At 45.2% G+C, this 20612-nt stretch overlaps 1 protein-coding gene across 1 annotated transcript; it reads right to left on the bottom strand.

Moving 5' to 3' along the window:
- Positions 1–8126: 8126 nt before the first annotated feature.
- LOC123017437 (free fatty acid receptor 3-like) lies at positions 8127–9074 on the bottom strand. Its single transcript, XM_044418783.1, has one exon. It carries the CDS (start codon positions 9072–9074, stop codon positions 8127–8129), a length of 948 nt encoding a protein of 315 aa, XP_044274718.1.
- Between the last annotated feature and the right edge of the window lie 11538 nt (positions 9075–20612).

Here is a 20612-nt window from a genome sequence, read left to right as displayed (position 1 = left end):
GGTCCTTGTGGTGTTCCTCTTGCTGCATGGATGCTGAGGACAAAAGCGAAGAATCCCGAGCTGGTCAAACACCTACTATAAATCTCCCCAGCATCCTGGCAGGGTCCAGTACTCCTGTTACCCTAAGAACTGATGAAATGACCCAGGCATCCGAGGAGAATCTTGATCATTGCACAAAGAGCTAGAAATGTTGGAGGAAATCATTTTGGTTAACCTTGAATGAGAAGTTTGCTGGTTTCACCTCCCATACTCAGTTGTGGGCCCAGATAAAAGTGGCAGCTGAAGCCAGAATAATGGTATTGTGGCACTTACATAATATGTCAAAATGCAAGTATCTGGGAAATGTGCATAAAATGCATACCTATGAAAAGTGTCCACAATGCTGGTGCACCGTTGGCACATATGAAAGCATACCTGAAAATGTTTGTGTGAAAATAATAATAAACACTTTGCCATCTGATATGGATACGAGTCAGAATAAACATTGGGCTCGAAGAACCTCACTGGAGAAAGTTGGTCTGGAGAAGTGGAGCAGTGGTTCCATTATGACCTTCATTTTGTGGGTCTGTGGGGCAAACCAGATATGTGCATAGTTAGTTTCATCAGCAGTGTAAAGCTTGTTTTAGAAAGAAAAGCGCATAGATGTGTGAGAGAGCACTTCATGCAGCGGTCTAAGCCGGCCCAGGACCCAGGACCCAGGACCCAGGACCCAGGACCCAGGACCCAGGACCCAGGACCCGGCTCCGGCCTGCTTCCCCCGCGGGTGAGAGACGCGCCGGGAAGGGGTGGAGCTCGGGGAGGGCCCTGCGGCCCATGAAGCGAAGAGAGGTCCGCCTGGCGCCGTCATTATTTGTTTTTCAGTGCCAGGCGAAGACCTTTTTATTCAAACGTCATTTTAATTGCAAATATTATTTCCTTATTTTATTCTTTGGCCAGGGCGACTTATTTTATATTGTTAATTCGTTTTATATTTTTAATGTATTATATTTTAATGTTTTGTGAGCCGCCCTGAGGCTTTGACGAATGGGGCGGCATAGAAATTTTCTAAATAAATGAATGAATGAATGAATGAATAAGCTGAGGGAGGCCTGAGTTGCAGTCTCCGCTTGGGCTAGCCACTGTCACTCAGCCTAGCCTACCTCACAGGGAAGTTGTGAGGGTACAATATTGTGTTTTGGGAAAGAACCATATATTCTTCCTTGATATTCTTGCATGTGTGTTGCGGGGAGTCATAATGAACTTAATAAAGACATTCATTGAATGGATAAAGAAAAAGACGCACTTTTCAGCCATACCTGATCCTAGGCTAAACACTCCCAGTAGCAGGGGTATACAGCTACATGAGCCATTCCTGGTTCTCCAAAGAAGGGTACCTTCTTTCCTAGGCATAACCTTTCCCCATCATTTGGAATTTGGCAATAATGTGTAATATAATAGTAATAGAGGGGAGAGTGGATCGAAGCCTGATTGAAGGTCTGGATATTGGGTTTCCTGAGTTACAGGATATTATTAAAAACTTGCAAACCTTTGCAGATTTAGGCAGGAAAAGGTCCTGCCATGGCTAGCCTACTGGGAGGTGCTGGCCATGACTGATTTTGTCTGTCCAAAGATGCATTGGTTGCACCATAATAGGCCTGATAGGTTTGCACATCTCCAACCTTAGGCCTAATCATACTTTGGACCAAAGACCTGACCAGTGTCCTCAACACAGAAGCAGGCGAGGGTCCTGAATGCAGAGAAAACTACTCTTCCCTCAGTGGTCTCAGGTACTGAATGGACCAGGGATGGGCCGATTTCGAGCTTACAGAATCTAGTTCATTTTGTGCAGTCAGTTCACTGGCCAGAGCCAATTACAAAATGGTGGTTCAGGGGAAGTGTTAATTTTTTTCTACAACACTGAATGAGCCATATATAAAACCTGCATTTGAGCTACAGTATATTAAGGATTTTCATGCACTGTTCTAAAACTGGCCAGCAGAGCTGAACAAAGACCTGGTCAAAGTACCAATTTATATGCCTATTTCATAGAGAGGAACATTAAGAGTGAGAAAGAAGCATTTAGGACAAGAGGGGTTGTTGTTTTTTCTTGCTATCCTTGGGCTTAGGGTATTGAGAATCAAAAGCCCTTGCAGATCTTCTGCAAACTACCCAGTTGTCATTTATTTAAGAACAACTGCAACAACATGATATTTACTCCTAAATTAGGCATCTGAAATGAAGAAACCTGGTGGTTACCAGCAGTAATCATTAGTGTAAAAGGGACTGCAAACTTAATTTGATTGTGTTCCTCAGTTCAGAGCCACCCTGTTCTTTAATTCTATGTTGCACCAGGATTTGGGTGATGGATCTTGAGTCATCTAGATAAAGGACCAGGAAGGTAGAAAAAAAGAAGCTGGGGGGCAAAGGGGTCACCCCAGACTGGTCCCCTCCCCACTTACCCCGCATGTCCCTTTCTGCTCTCACTGAAGCCTAGTAGCAACCTGGGAGGCAGGGCACAGTCAGTAGGAATCATCCAAGCCACCTTCCCTCCCCAACTCCCTTTTGAGCCCTTTCTGAGAACCAGTTTCACCTTGGGGTTGGGGAGACAACCAGCATGGATCTTTCTGCACTGGCTGCATGGGGGCAAGGAGGGCATTCCTAGCTCCCAGATCGCAAGATCCCAGAACTGGGACTCTGAAAAATCCTAGGGCCTCCCAGAAAATTCTGAGAAGCCATAGGAATGTCTGCTTTAAAATGACAGTTCCTCTGAGAAGGTGTAGAGCACATTACATTCACTACTGACTCATTGCCAGAAATCCCAGCTAGCAGAAAAGCTTGCCCTGCCATCTGTTTAGGCAGACTTGAGTCCAAGCGTCTCTTTATCTAGAAATTCAGCACAGCTCAAAAGCAAGGGCTGGGCAGGACATGGGTTTTGAGTAATGCGCCCTCCGGCTGAGGCTTTACTAACTATTCTGGTAACAGTGGCGAAATCAACAGCCACATGCGCACTTCCCCTTCATTTGCTGTAATGCCTAGTTAGAAACTGCTCTGGCATCACATTGTTTATGGTGCAATTCTGAGCATGACTGTTCATAAACCGGTCCCAAGGATGAGAACCAACTCCCAAGGATGAGTATATAGGATTGCACCCTAGGTAGAGTGCACCAAGGACTGGAGTCTTCTTATAGTTTCCCCGCCAAGGCTTTAGATTCTGGTGGGGATTAGAAGGGAGGCTGCAGTGTACAAATCTGGGAGCTTCCACCACATGAGGGTTAAACCATAGGATGCTGAAGGTAATCTCAACCAAAGCTTGTCTATGACAGCAGGGAAAGCAAATGTCATGCTGACAACATGTCCCTCTCCTCCCCCAAATTACTCAAACCAAAAAGTAGTACATCAACCCTGGCATCCCAGTTTAGCCTGCTGTGCTTCTCTGGAAGGCCACACCCCCTCTACAGAGTGGATAAATACCTTTTCCCCAAGAAAGGTTGTAAAAGATTGATGTTGTTCCAGAAACATTACATTAAATTTATTGTATTCTCCTGACTGCTAACACAGATTGTTTCAGGGGTGCATAACATTAGCTCCAGGTGCTCTGTAGCTTAGATTAATACCATATGTTATTTTTTAGACAAAGTGGCACCCACAAGATGGGTGAGACTGAAAGTAGAGCCAGAACCACCCAAATTCCCTCACCCTTGATTTAGAAAGACATTTTAACATTTAAACTCCATTTCAAGAAGTTCTGGCCTCATCACCCCATCCTGTATATTAAATTAGTCCTGTTCTGAGCTTTCTGAGTCCTGAAAATTCAGCCAAAATTTGGGAAAGGAATCAAGTTAAAAACAGGAGTATTGGCTCAACTTGTTCACATCAGTTGGATCTTACCCAGAACAGCATTCTGCACACTCCCTATCTCCACATTTAGTTTAGCCGCCCATGGCACAGCCATGATTTCCCAGAATGCCCCTGAAAATGAAACCACGATGGAATGGTCTTCCAGGGCATTATGGGAAATAAGATGGCCAGCAGAAGCATTTGTGAGTTCCATGCCTCCTTCCTTCAAAATAGCTCACTTCCTGAAAATATCCCCTCTCCCAAATTTTACACCCTCTAAATAGAGACTGGGGACCGCAGGTGGCACAGTGGTTTAAACCACTGAGCTGCTGGGCTGGTTGATCCAAAGGTCACCGGTTCGAATCTGCGCAACGGGGTGAGTTCCCGTTGCTCCGTCCCAGCTCCTGCCAACCTTGCAGTTCAAAAGCATGCAAGTGGATAAAAAGGTACCACTTCAGTGGGCAGGTAACAGCGCTCCGTGCACTTTGGTGTTTAGTCATGCCAGCCACAAGACCACAGAGACTCTCTGTGGGCAAACGCTGGCTCCCTCGGCCAGGAAACGGAGATGAGCACTGCCCTCAAGAGTCAGGCATGACTGGACTTAGTGTCAAGGGGAAACCTTTACAAATAGAGATACAAAAGTGCAGGGGCCACTTATACTCTGATCAAAGTGAACAGTGATCTTATGAATTGTTCCAGTGGTCTGGATTCAGTCAGTTCCATTGAAATCGATGGGACTTACTCACCTTGAATGTCAACCAGAGTACCCCACGTAGGGCTAAAGCTGGATTCAATCTTTACATCATAAGCTCTACCAGGGGCTCAAACTTCAGGTAGGTTCTGCTCATTCTTTCCTGATGCAAGTAAAATATTGGCTAAGGCCAAAGAAATCTTACCCTGATTCTCAAAACATTATTTTTTTCTTAAATTTACAAATAAATCAGTTTAGGTCATACATATTTATTTATTTGTTGTATAGCCTGCCTTTTTTCTTACAAAAGACATGAAGCAGCTCACCTCACTCTCCTCCTCCTGCTCTCAATCTCATCCCCACAACAACAACTTTGTGAGGTAGACTGTGACTGGCCCAAAGTCACCCCTCGGGCACCAGGAACAAGTGGGGACTAGAACCCCGATCCCCCGAGTCTCAGTCCTGCTCTCTTCACCACCACACCACACTGGCTTTCAACGAAAGATGTAAAAACGAAGTGATGTGCATTGGCGAAAACAGAAACATGGCAAACAGAGTGCCAGGGCCTGGGGATTATACATGGCTGGAGTCATTCTGAGAGCTGTGACACATAATCAGGAAATCATGTGAAGTCCAATTTTGCAGCCTGGGCCACTTCTGCTGCCCACATAGTATTGCAGATCGGAGTCTTCCCCTTATGAATAGAAACTCCCTAACTACAGAAAAGCCCTGCCCAATCTTCTAATTTACTATGTGCAGGAAGCTGTGGGAAGTTTTTGGTTAACTCTGATTTCACACACACACAGTTTGAAGGGCTACTGTCCAGGGATGCTGAGAACAATCCATACACATTTTATTTATTTAACAATTATATTTGTAACCTGCTTCCCCCCACCCAAGCAAGTGACCCAAGGGGGCTCTTGGACCCTCTTCCTCTTCTCCCTCTCCATGGTATCTTCACGGCAACCTTGTGAGGTAGGTTAGGCCGAGAGTAGCTGAACCAAAACCACCCAGTCAGCTTCATGGCCCAGTGGAGACTAGAACCCAGACTTTCCAGCACTGACTCTCCTAGTACTAATACGCTAAGAGACATCAGTGTGTTATGAAGGTTGTCCAAGCAAGCTGCAATATGGTTTGCGCTAGGATGAATCACAACTGAAAAAGGCGCAACTACACACAAACTCAGAATAGTTTAATAGGCATTCTTCCTCCCCTCCAGGATTCTTGGGAATGGCAGTTCTGGGAAAGGAATATTTGTCTCTTCTATCGCCACTGTTCAGGTGCAAGTGTCAAGGTGTATACAGATCCAAACAGCACAACTCGCACAGAGACTCATCCACAGATTCAGGGCAAACCAGATCTTTCCAGGTGTACCGAAGATCTTTGGAGAAGGTATTGCTGGCCATTTCACCGGCACTGTCTGGCACACCTGCCCCCATGCAATTTGGGCGACGGAAAATGTAGCATGCTTTAAATGCCTCCTGGCATTCAAAGGCTTTCCCTGGATTATAATGACGCTCATACAGCGCTCCGCCTTGCTGCTGCTTGCATTGCTTTCTTATTGTCATGGTTTTTATTATATTTTAAGTGTGCTTTCTAATATTCACATGGGAACCACAGTATAATCAGCAGCTCTTCCTCATTACATTATATTGAGTGGTGTTAAGGAGTGTCTTATATTAAGTGGTGTGTGGGTATTATTAATCAAATAAATAAAATAATATGTGGATTAAAATCTTTTGGGGAAAAAACCATCAGAGAAGAGAAACCTCGATAGAAGCACAGTGAGTATTATGTATGTCCAGTAGCTACAAAACATTGATTGCCCAGGAAAGGGGGTGTGCAGAGATGCACACATAAAACCAAGGGATGGTAGAATCAAATATCCACTGTGCCACAGATTTGTTGCAGATCCCAGGTGGGATCCTAAGAAGCATTTCTCTGGGGTAATGCATGCCTCTCAAATTGGTACACAAAGATACAACCTTTCAGGGTATATAAATGTGACTGGATGGCCCGGGAGGCCCCTTCTGACTCGCTCTGTTTCTATGCTTCTATGTTTCTATAATATAACCATAGCACAACCTTAAGGCAATAGCCTTGGCAGTTCCTCAAAGAGATTTGACTCTTTGAGTGACTGTCCCATAGTACAAAACAAGCAAATAAATAGAAACAGGCACAAAGCAAAAACACCAAAGACTTTTATTTTAGCCAGGAAGGCAGCTATCACATTCGATAAATTATAGTTAAGTATTTGCACGAGATTTAGCCCATGGATGAATCTGAGAAAATCTGAAAGAGAAAATCTTTCACATCTGGTGCAGTAGCCATTCAAGGGAATATTCTGCATTCTTTTTCATTCAGAAGGAATTCTCTTTTTAAATCAGTACTTGCATTTAAACATAAGGGTGTTTGTTTGTTTGTTTGTTTGTTTGTTTGATGAACTAATTGGTTCAAGACATCAAAGGTTTCTAATTAATTAATCAACTGAATGTTGATTTATTAATTAAAATGGAACCCCATGTTCAAAAGCAGACTACCTCTGTTTTCCACATCACCAGGGTTGGGAACTCCATGGAAACATCTAGGAAACTGCCTGGTCTGGCGGAACAGAGAAGAGAGGGCATATGTGCATGAACCCTGCTGGGATGGAGACCTTTTGTGTCTGACCCATTCAGCAACCAGGCCTGACTCCACCATGAGGGAGATGCTTTGGTTGTTTCATCACAGGGGACTTAAAGACGACCACTGATGAAATAAGGTTCTTCAAAGGGAAAAGGCCTCCTTGTCATAGAGAGAGAGAATCCCATATGGGATAGACTCCTCCTTCCCATAAAAAGAGTGCTAATGCCAGTTTTCAGAAAGAATTTTCCTGTACAGTCTTTTTCTATGTACTCCCCACACACATGTCTATTTGATCACAAAATAATGATTGTTTTAGCCCTTGAGGAACTTTTTAGCCCTTTGTGCATGCAGTCAGCTCTTGTCTAGCCATGCCCCATGGGAAGTTTGTTCTCCATAGCCTGTTTCTGGACAGTAGAAAACTGATAGCCCATTTTCCTCCCATGCTGTTCACAGCCGTTGATTGAAAGGATACACCCTTTCAATCAACTACCATAAGAAATGCAAATTTCTCATAGCATGCAAAGAGCTGAAGGGACAAGGGAAGGTTAAAGGTCACTTCCCCCACCTGGCACCACTCATCCCCATCAAATTCAGAAAGTAGAAGCAGAAACAAGCCATTCATACAACCTCATGGCACATGCAACTTCCATAGCACAATGCAAAGCTTGGCCCTGAGTAGCCCTCTGGTCATTCAAGCATTGCGACTCAGCATTGTCCCTTTGTGCACCCATGTCCAGAATCTCTATTTTCAAAGAACATCTCTGAAAAGTAGCAAGCAATCTGCATGCACCTGAGACATGTGCCCCAAGCAGTTCTCGTCATGATGGCTTTTGAACAAACAATGGCTGTGGTTAGCACAGTTCATCATCCTTCCTGTTCATGGATACCAAGGAACCGTGCTCTTCTAGTCCCATTTTCACAGTGCTAGCAACCTGATGGCATGCAGTCATCTCCAAGATTGCCACCTCCATTGGAAAGGGAATTTCTCAGATGCTCAAGCAACCGTAGCTGCTGCTTGTTGGATCCCTCCTTTTCCATGGGCTGAGGCAATCTTCAGCCGAATGGAGCCACATTTCTTCTGCAAGGAGCGCCATACTTGGGCAATGCCATCATCCATGGCAGGAGACATGAAGTAGAAGATGAGAGGGTCCAGGAAAGCATTGCATGCGCTTGGGAGCAGAGCCACACTGCGCCACCAGACATCGTCCTTATAGATGAAGCCCACGACATGGGATATGTTGTAAGGGCCAAAGCAGAGGACAAAGACAGAGAGGGTGGCCACTGCCACCCGCACTGCGCGATGCTTCTTCCGCAGATGCAGGTGTGACCCAACCAGGACGCGGATGCAGCCAGCATAGCAGAAAGAGGTGAGTGCCAAGGGGAAGAAGAACAGCACCACGGACAGCTCCAGCCGCACAGGAGCCAACAGGGCCAGCTGGCCATCGCTGAAGTTGCTGTAGCAAGCCAAGCCCTTGCCAGCAAAGAGGCTGGAATTAGTATCCCTGGAGGTTTCCAGGGCAAAGATCAGAAGCCCATGAGAGCCGACGAGGCACCATATCCCCAAGGAGATCAGGCAGGAGTAGCGAGGCCTTTTGAAAACCTGATAGTGGATGGGGTAGGCGGCACCCAGAAAGCGGCCCACACTGACAGCAGTCAGGAAGCAGGCACTGGCGTAGATTGTGCCAAAGTGGATCAGGTTGTAAAGAGGGCAGAGGAAGCTCGGCATGGTCCAGTCCACGGGGCCCATCTCTAGGATCTTCAGGGGAAGGAAGAGGACAAAGACCAAGTCAGACACACAAAGATTTATCATGTAGATGAGGTTGGGTGTCAGGCGAGCCTTGGCCCGGCAATAGAAGACGTAGAGGGCCAGAAGATTGGAGGGCAGCCCCAGCAGGATGGTAGCCCCATAGACAACGAAAGAGATTATCTTCCAGGCTCCCATAGCATCAGGATCAGCAGCAAGGATGAACCACGAATAGCTGTTGTTCGGTCCACTTGCCTACCTGTTTCTCCCATCCATTCTCCAAGCACTTCCCAAGCACTGCCAGAGGTGCCTCAAGTTTAGCAGTGAGTAGCTGTGTGTGTGAGCAGCAGATGCAACACTTATGAAGCAAGCAACAGCACTTAAAAGGAAATGGGCCATGAGAAATTGTTCAGTGCCTGTGCCCATGAGCCAAGTCAATAAAGCCATAAACTCCCGGAAGATCCTGGAAGAGAAGGAGTTGTTAATGGTCCACTGGGCTTCTGAATATGCTTGGATTAATCAGGGAAATAAGAATGGGGAACGAACGAGTGGGAAATAAGTATGATCTCCCAGTAGCTAAGTCCCTTTTTGGAAGGGGCTGGGGGCATAGATGGGGCTCGTGAGTGATGTTTCCTCAAGTCAGCAGGGTTTTGCTGTTTTCTACTAAATTCTGTATCCTGAGAATCTCAGCTGAGCATTTTACTGACATCAAGTTCCTAGCCCCGTGTCTTTGGAGAAAAAGTTTGCAAATGTGGGTGATGTGTGTGAAGAGTCTTGATATACCTCAGAGCAAACAAACGAAAACTAACCCTGGTACTGAGATCTTCATCAGGAGACATTCTTCAAGTTTCTGTTCCCTGTCTGTGCACTAGCATTTGAATCGAGGCTGCTGCAAATAGAGGGGAGAGGGCCAACAGGGCCTTCCCGGTGACATCACACCAGCTGGCTAGCGCTCTCCGCAGACTTTCCTCTGGCCCTATCTATGGTCTTCTTTCAGCACCAAGTCAAGACTTTTTAATTGGCCCAGCCTTTAATTGCGCAGTGAGCACCTTGTTAGCTGGCTTTGATTCCTCTACAATTCTGTTTTTGCTCCAGTTGTGTTTTCAGCCATTCCTCTTGGTTGTAATGAAAATTGCTTTATGAGGTTTGACTATGGGCTAAACTAGAAGTTTTGTGAACTGCATCTTGGGTGTCAAAAGGAGGGTCCCCTGCCCAGACTGCATTTCCAGTTGAATGGTTTTCCAGAGAATCACAACAGAGGGGAAAGGATTAAATTTGCTTCTAATCTTGCTCCAATGCCCATGGCAATCATACCCACCCTAGCTCATGCCTTTTGCACCTATTCTTTAAATGTGCAGCTAGTTGCTTCATTAATTGGTCTATTTAATGTCAGTGTGGCCATGGAAAACAGTACAGAAATACTAGAATGGAGGACAAGTAGGAATTTTGCAATCATTATTAAAATCCACAAAAAGATTAAATTCAAACACCATTTGTACATGTAGTTTCTCATAAATGTAAAATGCAAAACATATTTTCAAAACATATTTTCCTCTGAACGATACATTTTAACACATTCTGATACATTTTTGGCTGCAAACTGCGCCAGAACATTGAACAAATGTTAAGTGGGAAGACTAATTAGATTCTGGCCTAGTCATTACATTAGTCTAGAAGTGCAAATAAAGACAGGGGATTTTTTAAAAAAAAAAAATCTAATTCCTCAGTCATCCCTGTTTAGGACTAAATTTCTCTTTCTCTCTCTTTTTTTTTAATCCAACCCCCAAATTCAGTTACCAAAATTGGTTTTCAGAGTTGAGGCCTCTGTAGTGGTGGCTCAAAAGTTGTGCATTTTTCTTTTCAGAAATCCAGCAATCCCCTATTCTTTGATGGGCTCATGGAGCAGCCAGGAAATGTTAAATTCTGGACTGAACAGTCTTAAAGGGGCTCACTTCAGATAACCTTGAGCATTACTACACTTATGGAGGAAATGCACCATAACAATTCTCTCTCTGACCACATACACCAACACCAGCATTTTGTACTTTACAACAGTTTCAACATTCCTCATGTTAGAGCAGCAAACCTGCTCACCAGACCTGATTTTAAAAATAATACTCACAATATGTGCAGCTTTACATTCTAAAGCAGGGGTCTCAAACTCCACTTACCTGGGGGCCGCTGGAAGTCGAGTCTGGGTGAGGCTGGGCCGCATCAAGTACTCCACCCCCGCGGTGGTGGGGGGCCGCTCATCCCGCCTCGTCCCGGAGGCCGCAGGGCCCCTCCCCGTGCCCCGCCCGTCCCGGCAATTGGCCCGCGGGCCGCGAGCTTGAGACCCCTGTTCTAAAGCCACTTAATGGGGATGCCGATGCCTAGTGAAGCAAATATCTGGCCAAATTCCACCTCTCTTGCACTCGCTGGACTTCTTTCTTGGGCTGTTTCCTGGCACGGGATGCAAAGCCAAGCTGAGTTGGCCTGCAAATGCTCAGGAATGCCCCTGGGCCTGGTCACTGCACTGAATTCTTGCACAAAGTGCACAAGTCCACACGTCATGCGTGCAGCAGCAGAATTCTGCATGCACAGTGCGCGTGTCGGTGGCGGGCAGCGTGTGCAAAGCTGCGCAAAAGACTCACTTTCTGCGGGATGCCCACACAAGCGCCAGGTACAAGGTGGAGCTGGGCAGAGAGGAACTGGCCGGAGTCCAGGGAGCCCGGCCAGGAAAGGCCAGTGGGTCCCTTCCCCCAAACCATTTTCCTCACACACTCTGCCCATCTGCCTCTAGGTCAGCATCCTATGCAGGGCAGGGCAGGGCAGGGCAGGGGGGGGCAGAGACCTTCCCCCCCTTCTCCCCCCGCCACACCAGTTGTACCCACAGCTGCAGTGCTGTGAACAGAAAGGGAAAGAAGTCAGAGTGCTCCAAGGACTCACAACTCACTCGCCTCCTCCAGCCAGGGCTGCCTTAACAGCATGATGGGCCGCGGGCAAAGCAGTGTCCTGGGGCCCCTACGACAACCACAACTGCTGTTAATTTTGGCAGCTTTCCAATTTTCCAAGGGTTAACATACACAGATTAGTCTGGGGCCCACGGGCACGTGCCCATCAGGCCCCTGCGTTGAGACAGCCCTGCCTCCAGCAACATCACCTTTACCCATTCCCAGAGGTCGTTCTTACAGCCTCGGACAAGAAGCCAACGCGGCTCTTCCCACCCCAGCTGCAAGTGGGGGAGCGTGACTGGAGCATGGATTCCCCACTTCAAGTTTGGAGCACTTTCTTACCTCGGAGCTGGGGAGCTGAGGCATTCTATGGAGCCCTGGATTCTGCCTAGGGACCAGGGCATGGCGCTGTTAAATCCCAGCCTCAGCAGGACTAGAGGACTAAAAGGGAGTTTGCTTCTGCTCTCCTTGTGCTGAGGTCCTTGTCAGCTGGACAGTCATTTGGGGAGCCCTTGTGGGCGTGACTGCTTAATTTCTATTATGTGCAAACCAGGGAGGGGAAGCAGGAAGGATTGTTAAAATGGGGTGTCAGTGGTCCAAATCCATTCATAAGGAATCTGGCATCTCATTCCTTGGCCTCTCTTGGCCAGATGTTTCCCTAAATAATTTTCCCTTTTTTCATTTATCCACCCTTTCTAAACGTTAGTCAGATCCCTCACTCTTCCACTTTTCTTTTTTTAGCCCTTACGCATATATATTTAAACGCATATTCAAAGATGTTTATTTGAATGACGTTTCATATGACATTGCTTCCGCTGGGGTGAGAAAACAGACGAAAACCTCAAGGAGGAAGCACGCTCTGATGAGTCGTGGAAAGTTTGCGCTCCGATGAGAGCTAACCCAAAAGGGGCAACATTTCCTGGCTGTTGTTTCTTCTTCTTTTCAGGTTTAAGCAAACAGGAGCCTAAGTGACTGTTTCAAGGTGCAACTCTGGGAACCAGCTCTCAGTAATTGCATCTTAACAGATGTGTGTGAATTTATGAGAAGCACAATTGTGCTAATTGTACCAATAGCAGTACACGTTTTAAAACACATGTAATAGATACAGGCATGCATTTCACATGTATCTGTTGTTACTGAACATTTTAATTTTATGTTATGAATACTGGAGGGGGGGTCTCTTCCTTCCCCTTCTCTTTCCTCTCTTTTTGGTTGCTTTGTTTTGCTTTTGAAACTCACAAGAACAATATAAAGATTTGCCACTGAATGTTATAGGGACGAACACAGGTAAATATATAACTTCTCTTTGCTAGTTTCATAGGTATTCAGGAATAATAATCCATTCTGTATATTTGCTGCATCTGCTTGTAATTTAAGAAAAAATGAACCTCACAAATATTTGTGCTTATTTATGTATGTACCTTCTCTTAACAAACATACAATTGTTCATATTTTCCCCCAATATATGCATTTTTGGTATACAGGTTTTTAGTCAAGAGCTGCATCAGATAAAAAGTGCATGGTTCAAAGGAAAACTGCAACTTATTAGCCCACAAATTAGTTTACTGAATTGGTTTACTGAAAAATGTAATCCAAACAGAATAATCCATCATCCATAAGCTATTAGTGAACACTGTTTCATTCACTGCAAGAATCAATTGTTTCGTTTGTTTTTACAAGCATTCTTTTTGGCCCATTGCAAAATGTTGAGCGATTTTGCAAGTACTTGACATAGAGATGTACAATTCAGCTAGCAGGAATTCTCAGAGTTCCATGCTGGCACTCATTCTGACAAGAGGGGTCATGTCAAATAGCAGAATTGCTTTGCTTTGCCACAGAAATGTCTGTGCTTTTGTCCAGATTTCTCCAAAAGATCCATTGTGCAGATCTTTGATATGTACACATTTTTCTCCATGGCTTAAATTATTTATGTGCATTTTTCACATGCATTTCTGTTTGGTCCAGAAGGTTCAGTGGATAAACCCTTATCAAAACTCAAAAGAAATGAATTTCTCATGCATTCCTATTTGGAAGCAATACTGACAATAGCCCTGAGCAAGCCAAGGTAGAAGGGAATGACAAAACACTTAACTTTGCTAGCTAAGGTGGAGATAACCGATAGCAGACAGAAAGCTTAGCTTTCTGACTGACATTCTACCTGGACCAGGGTCTTACCCACTTGTCTGCAAATGAAGTGACACTTCAGACTGTGCTCAGAAACATCCATTTGTGCTTGGAACATGGGAATCATAGCTGCTCATGAAATCTGATTTTCTTCAAAAGGTGTCTTACTGTTATTATTTTAAAAATAAGCCTACCATTTCTGTGATACTGCCAGGAAATGGAACATTCTGACCGTGCTCAGGTTTGTCGGTATGATTCTGCCTTTGCTGAGTCCTGCCCAGCCAGAAATGTGGGTTCCATTCCACCTCCAGTTTTGCCTTGCTCCTTGGCTCTGATTTCCCCACCTTGTTGCCCTCCAGATATTACTGGCTGCTCAATGTGTTGGCTGAAGCTCATAAGGGATGAGCTCCCAAGTACCTGACAGGTACCAAGTTGGAGAAGTCTGCTTGGACTGTGAAGAGGAAAGAGAGAGGCCTGGACCAGATCGAAATGGGTCACGTCAAATCATGGCCTTCTTATTAATCGCAACAGTGCCTGGATTTACTGCTTGGGATCGACAGCAAAAAATGTGTAGTGCCAGCACTGGCTTTTGCTTTGCTTTTATTCTGCTTTGAACAGTTAGGTTTTTACAATATCTTTTCTTACATTTTTGAATTGGATGGTTTTATGTTCTCATCAGTGAACTGCCCAGAGGCTTTGGACAATGTGGCAGAACAACGGTACTGAAGAAAGAAATGTTGGCCAATGCCCTGACAGCAGCACCACTTCTGAATGCTTTGCAAGCATAGACTCCTGCAGAGCACTTGGAAGGTAATCTGGAGGTCGCTGGGGCTATGCTTCTGTGACAGGGAGGCATTTTCCTGTGAAGGGCATTGCGCCAAACACAGGGAACATTGAAATGCTGGTCAGACCATGACCTGAGGGTAGATGGGGCCAGAGCTAACAGTGGCTGGACACAAAACCAGAAGCAGGTGGAGTTTGCTGAATTGTAAACTTTTTCTGCCTCTGTGCTTACAGTTCTTCTCTCCCTCCAGCAAGCAGGTACATGGACATCTGTGCATGCAGCAGAGGAGAAATAAATTAAACTGGCGAGAGGAAGTGGAGCACAGAGGTAGGCCTGGCAGAGCCAGCGTCACAAGGATACAGCACTGGCCTTTGCTCTCTCAGGGCTCTTTCCCCTCGCTCAGGTGTTCAGGCTGGACTCGACTGGGGTCTCTTGTCATGGCTGAAGGTACAGTAGAAGAGCAAGTCCAGCCAGGTCCACAAACAGTCCTGACCAGATTAAAAGCAACAAAGCCAGGCACTGTAGGCCAGAGGGCTAAGTCGGGGCATTCAAAAACAGTGCTAGTTGCAGGAGCATTCCCAAGCTACAAAGCTGGTCCTTAAAGCAGGGTAGAACAGACAAGATGATAACCCACACCCAGGGCTTGATTGTGTGTTTTTGAACCATGGGTTGCTGCCAAAATGTGGCTTATACTGTTCTCTTAACCAAACTGTAATAACAAGCCATGGCTTGCTAATCATGAGCAACCCATGAAGAGAATGCATGGCTTGCTGAGTTGTAACTGTGGATTGTTCAGCATGGTTTGTCCTCTATGCTGGGTTCAGAGAAGACAATAGCCCACACCAACAACCACCCCCAGTTCAACATCAGCCCATACAACTCCTAAGCGTGGGTTGTGTCAGAACCCTGTCATCCTACTACGAATGCTTCTGTATTATCTGGATTACGTTTCCATTTGTTCTGTTAATCCAGTCCAGTTCATTCGGTCCGTCAGTTGGCCATTCATTCATTTGTTCATTCGTTCTTTCTTTCTTTCCATTGACACCTATAGGAGAAGCCTAACAAAGTCAGATAAGCACAACCATTTTGCAGCTTCATCCCTATGCCACATGAATCCCCTGTCCTATAACCACTCATGTTTGTGCTAAGGACACACCAGCAGGATTAATAAACATATAGCTAAGTGACTGCACAAAAAAACAGTAAAAACATTGCCACTTCTGGAAGCTTCTAGCTGAAAGTCCAAGAAGAGTGCTCTACAGGTGCCTAAGCACTTTGCTACACTACATTTAACTGTGTCCACCTCTTTCTGTCAACAAAACAGTGTCTTGCCACAGTTTATACATTGGCAGCTGATTGGCCTGGTCTACAGTCGCGTCGTCCAAGTGCAAACATGTTTGCATGATCCCATAAAGTGTCTGAAAGAGCAGGATTGGTGGAAAGGGAAGAAGGTCTCCTAACGAGGCCAGAGACACACGTGCAGCCAATGAAACAGGTGCATTGACCGGGTGGCTTTTCTTGCTTCTCCTGCTTACACCTGTTGTTTGTGCTCTCCTCAAGTGGCCGATGAGCCCAACCCCCTCCTTTCTACTGTGTTTGCTGATTTTCTTTCTGCTGTTCTTGTTAATAGTTTATGAAAACCCTTCAGCTGATAAGAACTGGTGCTCTGCCACGTGGGAAGAGGATGTGAATTGCTCGCAAGTACCTCCGGTTGCACACCCAACAAGGAGGAGATGGAAGCCAGTAAGCAAGCGAGCTGTGTGGCCCGGCAGCTGCCGGGTATCCGGTTTTGTTCTTTGGCCTGCACCGGATTGAACGCTGCTGGGTGTGCCAGCATCTCAAGAGCAGGATTTTATTTCAAAGTCCATCCTCAGGGCAACCAGCTTAAATTGCGTCAACTCCCCGAGAAGTATTACCTTGGATTCTTGGGTCTACTGTTTCAGCAACTGTGTTATTTATTTTATTTTATTTATTATTCATTAAAACATTTTTATGCCGCCCCATTCGCCAAAGCCTCGGGGCGGCTTACAACAATAAGTTAAAAATAATTATAATATTAAATTAAAAATATAAACATTAAATTAAAAATACAAAAATACCAATATAAAATAAGCCGCCCTGGTCAGATAAAATCCAATAATATTAACAGTTAAAATGCCGCTAAAATAAAAAGGTCTTTGCCTGGCGCCGAAAAAAAAAAATAACGACGGCGCCAGGCGGACCTCTCTGGGGAGCGCATTCCATAACTTATTGATTTAATTTTTTTATATGCCGTCCCCATTGATACACAGCCTCAGGACGGCTGTTATTTGGAGACATCATTTTAAATACTCATTCTGTAAAAGAACCTCTTGCATCAAAGTTGCATAATGTCCTACCCACTTTCCAATTTTTTCCCAGGGGAAAATGAAATAGATCACCCATAATTAAAGGAAGCATTCACAACACATTTTCCAGGACCTTCACACCACAAGTGTTGCCCCTTGACCACTAGATCACTTTCCTGGAACCAGTCTGGTATTATCTTCTTGTCTCAAAAGACCATTATAAAAAATCGCAATGCTATGACCCCAGAAATCCTTTCCCTGTGGATCATAAGGTCTCTACCTATGACATGACTATGTCCACCCAAGAAGTCTCAGTCCTTGAGTTGCTTGAAGCTGGTCAGCTAGGCTGGTCACTAATGAATTGCCAGGAAGAGGAAATGCAACATGAAAAGAGGGCACAATTTAACATAAAAGTTACATATATTGACTCATATGTACGGATGAACATCAATAGGTCTTTCTGCGATGACTCTAGTTGGACAACCATTCTTCTGGCTCTTTTATCCTTCAACTGGAATGGGACAGCCCTTGAAATAGAGTTTTGTCCCCATTAAGGGGGAGACAAGGCCACACCAAGTATCCTACTAATCTATCTCAAAACCAATCTAACAAGTATAGCATGCTAATTTTGGTTATTCCCAGTCTTCAAACTCAGAACACAACAGGCCTCAAGCTCCGTCCTTGCCTGATAGCATTGCTTGGATCCCCATCCTGCTTCTACCATCTCTTTCCTTACTTCTTCTCCCTTTTTTTCAGAGTTCTTCAGCCTTTATTTGCCTGACTGACGGGACATGACGAGATGACTCTCTCTCCTATCACTACATCTTCCTCTCAGAAAAAAGTGAAGCTTTCCCCTTTTACCGCTGCTTGTCATACCAAACATTGAGCTGGCCCAGTCATTTCCCCGTTCACTACAGTTTTGTAAGCTGAATAAATTAGCATGGGGAAAGATGATTCACAGCGGAAGGCATGGTTTTTGAAGATTCTCCCCACCCATCCCATTAAAAACCTTGCAAATTATACAACCACTTCCTAGCAGCTAAAAGCAAAGCCTATTAAACCCAGCCTGCCCAATTTTGCAACTATTTTGCAACAGAGTCTGTTTTATGGAGCGACCACTTAAGAAGTGAGACAAAAAAGGATGCTGATTTGCATCAGATTTGTAAATGCTGATTTACAAATTTGGAAATAATTACTATAATTCGAACTAAAGAAGAAAATGAACTTCTCACTGTAGTGAAGTCGTTCATGAGGCAACTCGTGTGCCTGCTTCACCTGCCATCCAGGTGCAGGTTGGAGGGCAATTTCAAGACTTCTGGGGAGCCTTTTTCCTTCAACCTGACCCAGGTTGGACAGGCCTTCGAATAACAGATTCCCCTTTGCTGAGTACGATCAACAGGCACCACACCGTTGTGCAAAGGAGAATTTGTGCGACCAGGCAGAGGAGCCAGGCCTTCTGGAAGGGTCACCCTTTCTGCCTCCCCTAAAGGACACCAAGGGGAAGATCCACTTGGCTTCATCCATTAGCCAAAAGAGGAGAAGCTTTAGAACCCTGTTCCCCTTCCCCACAAGAAACAGCTGCTTCGAACAGCCAATTGTAACCCTGAAGGGAAGGGGTCCCTGGCACCATCCATCAGCTAGAAAGCCAAGCGCAGCTCAACTGTGTGTGTTCACATCAGTTGCTCCTCAGGGTGGAGAACCATGGCCTAAAATTGTCCGATTGTGTCTAAATCTTCTAAAATAAATAATTAAATGAGATTACGCTCCTGTCATCAGAAGCGGCATAGTCCATTGGTTACCTCAGGATGTTTCCAGCTGTTTCTGATCTATGTGTACGCCACTGATCTGAAAAAAATATTCATCTGCTCATGCCTCCGAATCTAACTTTTGTTAGAGGGGAGAGGATAGACTGATTCAAGCTGAGCATCAGCCCCTGGCAATTGCAGCAGCTGGGACCCCAATACTCCTAGCAGACCCTAAGGGGACAGTGATGCCTATTATGGATTGCCCATGCTGGATTCCTGGTTCTGAGAACTGACATTTCAATTTCCTCCTTAGCCCCAGAATGATGCTGCATCAGTGTTAAATTAAAATGGTGGCATCAGTCTAGTGTGGATCAAAATATAACTGCCCTTACAGCCACCATGAAGCCCTGGCCCTCATCCTAAGCCCATGAAGGACCACTAACATAGGTGGAAGCCCACCAGAGGGTGCTTAGGGGAGGAACTCCCTCCAGTTCTGGAGCCAGCCTCGAGAGTAGGTACTACTCTCTGCTACTACTGCATGTGTGTGCAGTAGTACCTTTCCCCAGCTCTTTGGCAGCCATAGTTGTCACAGGCCTAAGACCTCTAAAGGCGTCAAACCTAAATCAAAAGGGAAACCTATTTCTACACTTTTAGGTTGCATGGTCTTTCCTCTGGAAGTCACACTGGGACATTACACTTTTGTATATTTTTATTGTTACGTAACTTCTCTCTTTCAAAATACCAATCCAAACAGAACATCAAAACAGTACAACCTAGCAGGTGTTGCAAAAGACATGGATTTCCCAAGAAAGGCAGGCAAATGTTAGTGAAATAGGTAGAGCTGGGGAAATAACTTCCTGCAAGAGAAATCAAATTTAGTTCTTCAAAAACCAGTGCAAAAGAGGACAAGGATGCTTTTGCTTTTTATTTTACACGCGCGCACACACACACACACACACACACACACACACACAAAGTAAATTCTGAAATGTGCTGCAATAAATTTTATTAGTCATATCCAGCTGCCATACAGGAGTCAGGTCTTTGACCACCTCTTTTAGAATGGAGTTCTCTTCCTGGCAGCTTTCCATTCACTGCCCATGAAGCTGGCTTTTGTTTCAGTGAGGTAGTACGAGGTGATCATAAGGGCGGGAGGAGAATGTGTGTGGGGTGAAGTCTTCTTTCTTTACATTTATTGATGGCAATATCTATGTCCTCTATTTCAAGGTCTAACTGCCCAGAAGATACTAGAATGATTTCAGGAAAAAAATGAGTCTTTTCTTCTGCCCTCTCTCAGTTGTATCTGAACTCAAATCAGAGTGAGGGCAAAACCGTATAGAAATGCAAATGCTACCCAGCAGCCCACAGTGAAACCAAAGTTACCAGAGTGAAAATGAGTTGGAACTTTTCTAGTGGCAAATTCATGTTAGGAAAACTTTCCAAGAACATTCACCTTACTGACAAACCTAAAAATGCCTAGCACTAAGCCCAGAGCTGGAAATCTGTGGTGCTCCTGATTTTGTTGGATTGCAGCTCCCATCAGCCCCAGCCAACATAATCAGAGGTCAATGATATGGAAACTGTAGTTCAACAACCTTTGGAGATCCACAAATGTTCCCCACTCCTGCTCTAAGCATGCCTCAGTCTCCTACCCTTAGCAGGGACCAGCACCCACAACCAGGTATAATTCTGAATGAATGGCAACACACAAAGGAAGACATCGATCCTCAGACTGGGTGCAAACAGTAGGGGGCCTTCTTCCTCTCCACCACAGAACAAGCCACAGCAGCTGAATTGCCCTCTTCTGTACCACTGCTAAAGCT

This window comes from Varanus komodoensis, unplaced genomic scaffold (assembly GCF_004798865.1).
Source record: "Varanus komodoensis strain SLA01 unplaced genomic scaffold, ASM479886v1 scaffold93, whole genome shotgun sequence".
NCBI lineage: Eukaryota > Metazoa > Chordata > Lepidosauria > Squamata > Varanidae > Varanus > Varanus komodoensis.
This window is presented reverse-complemented; position numbering and strand designations above follow the sequence as displayed.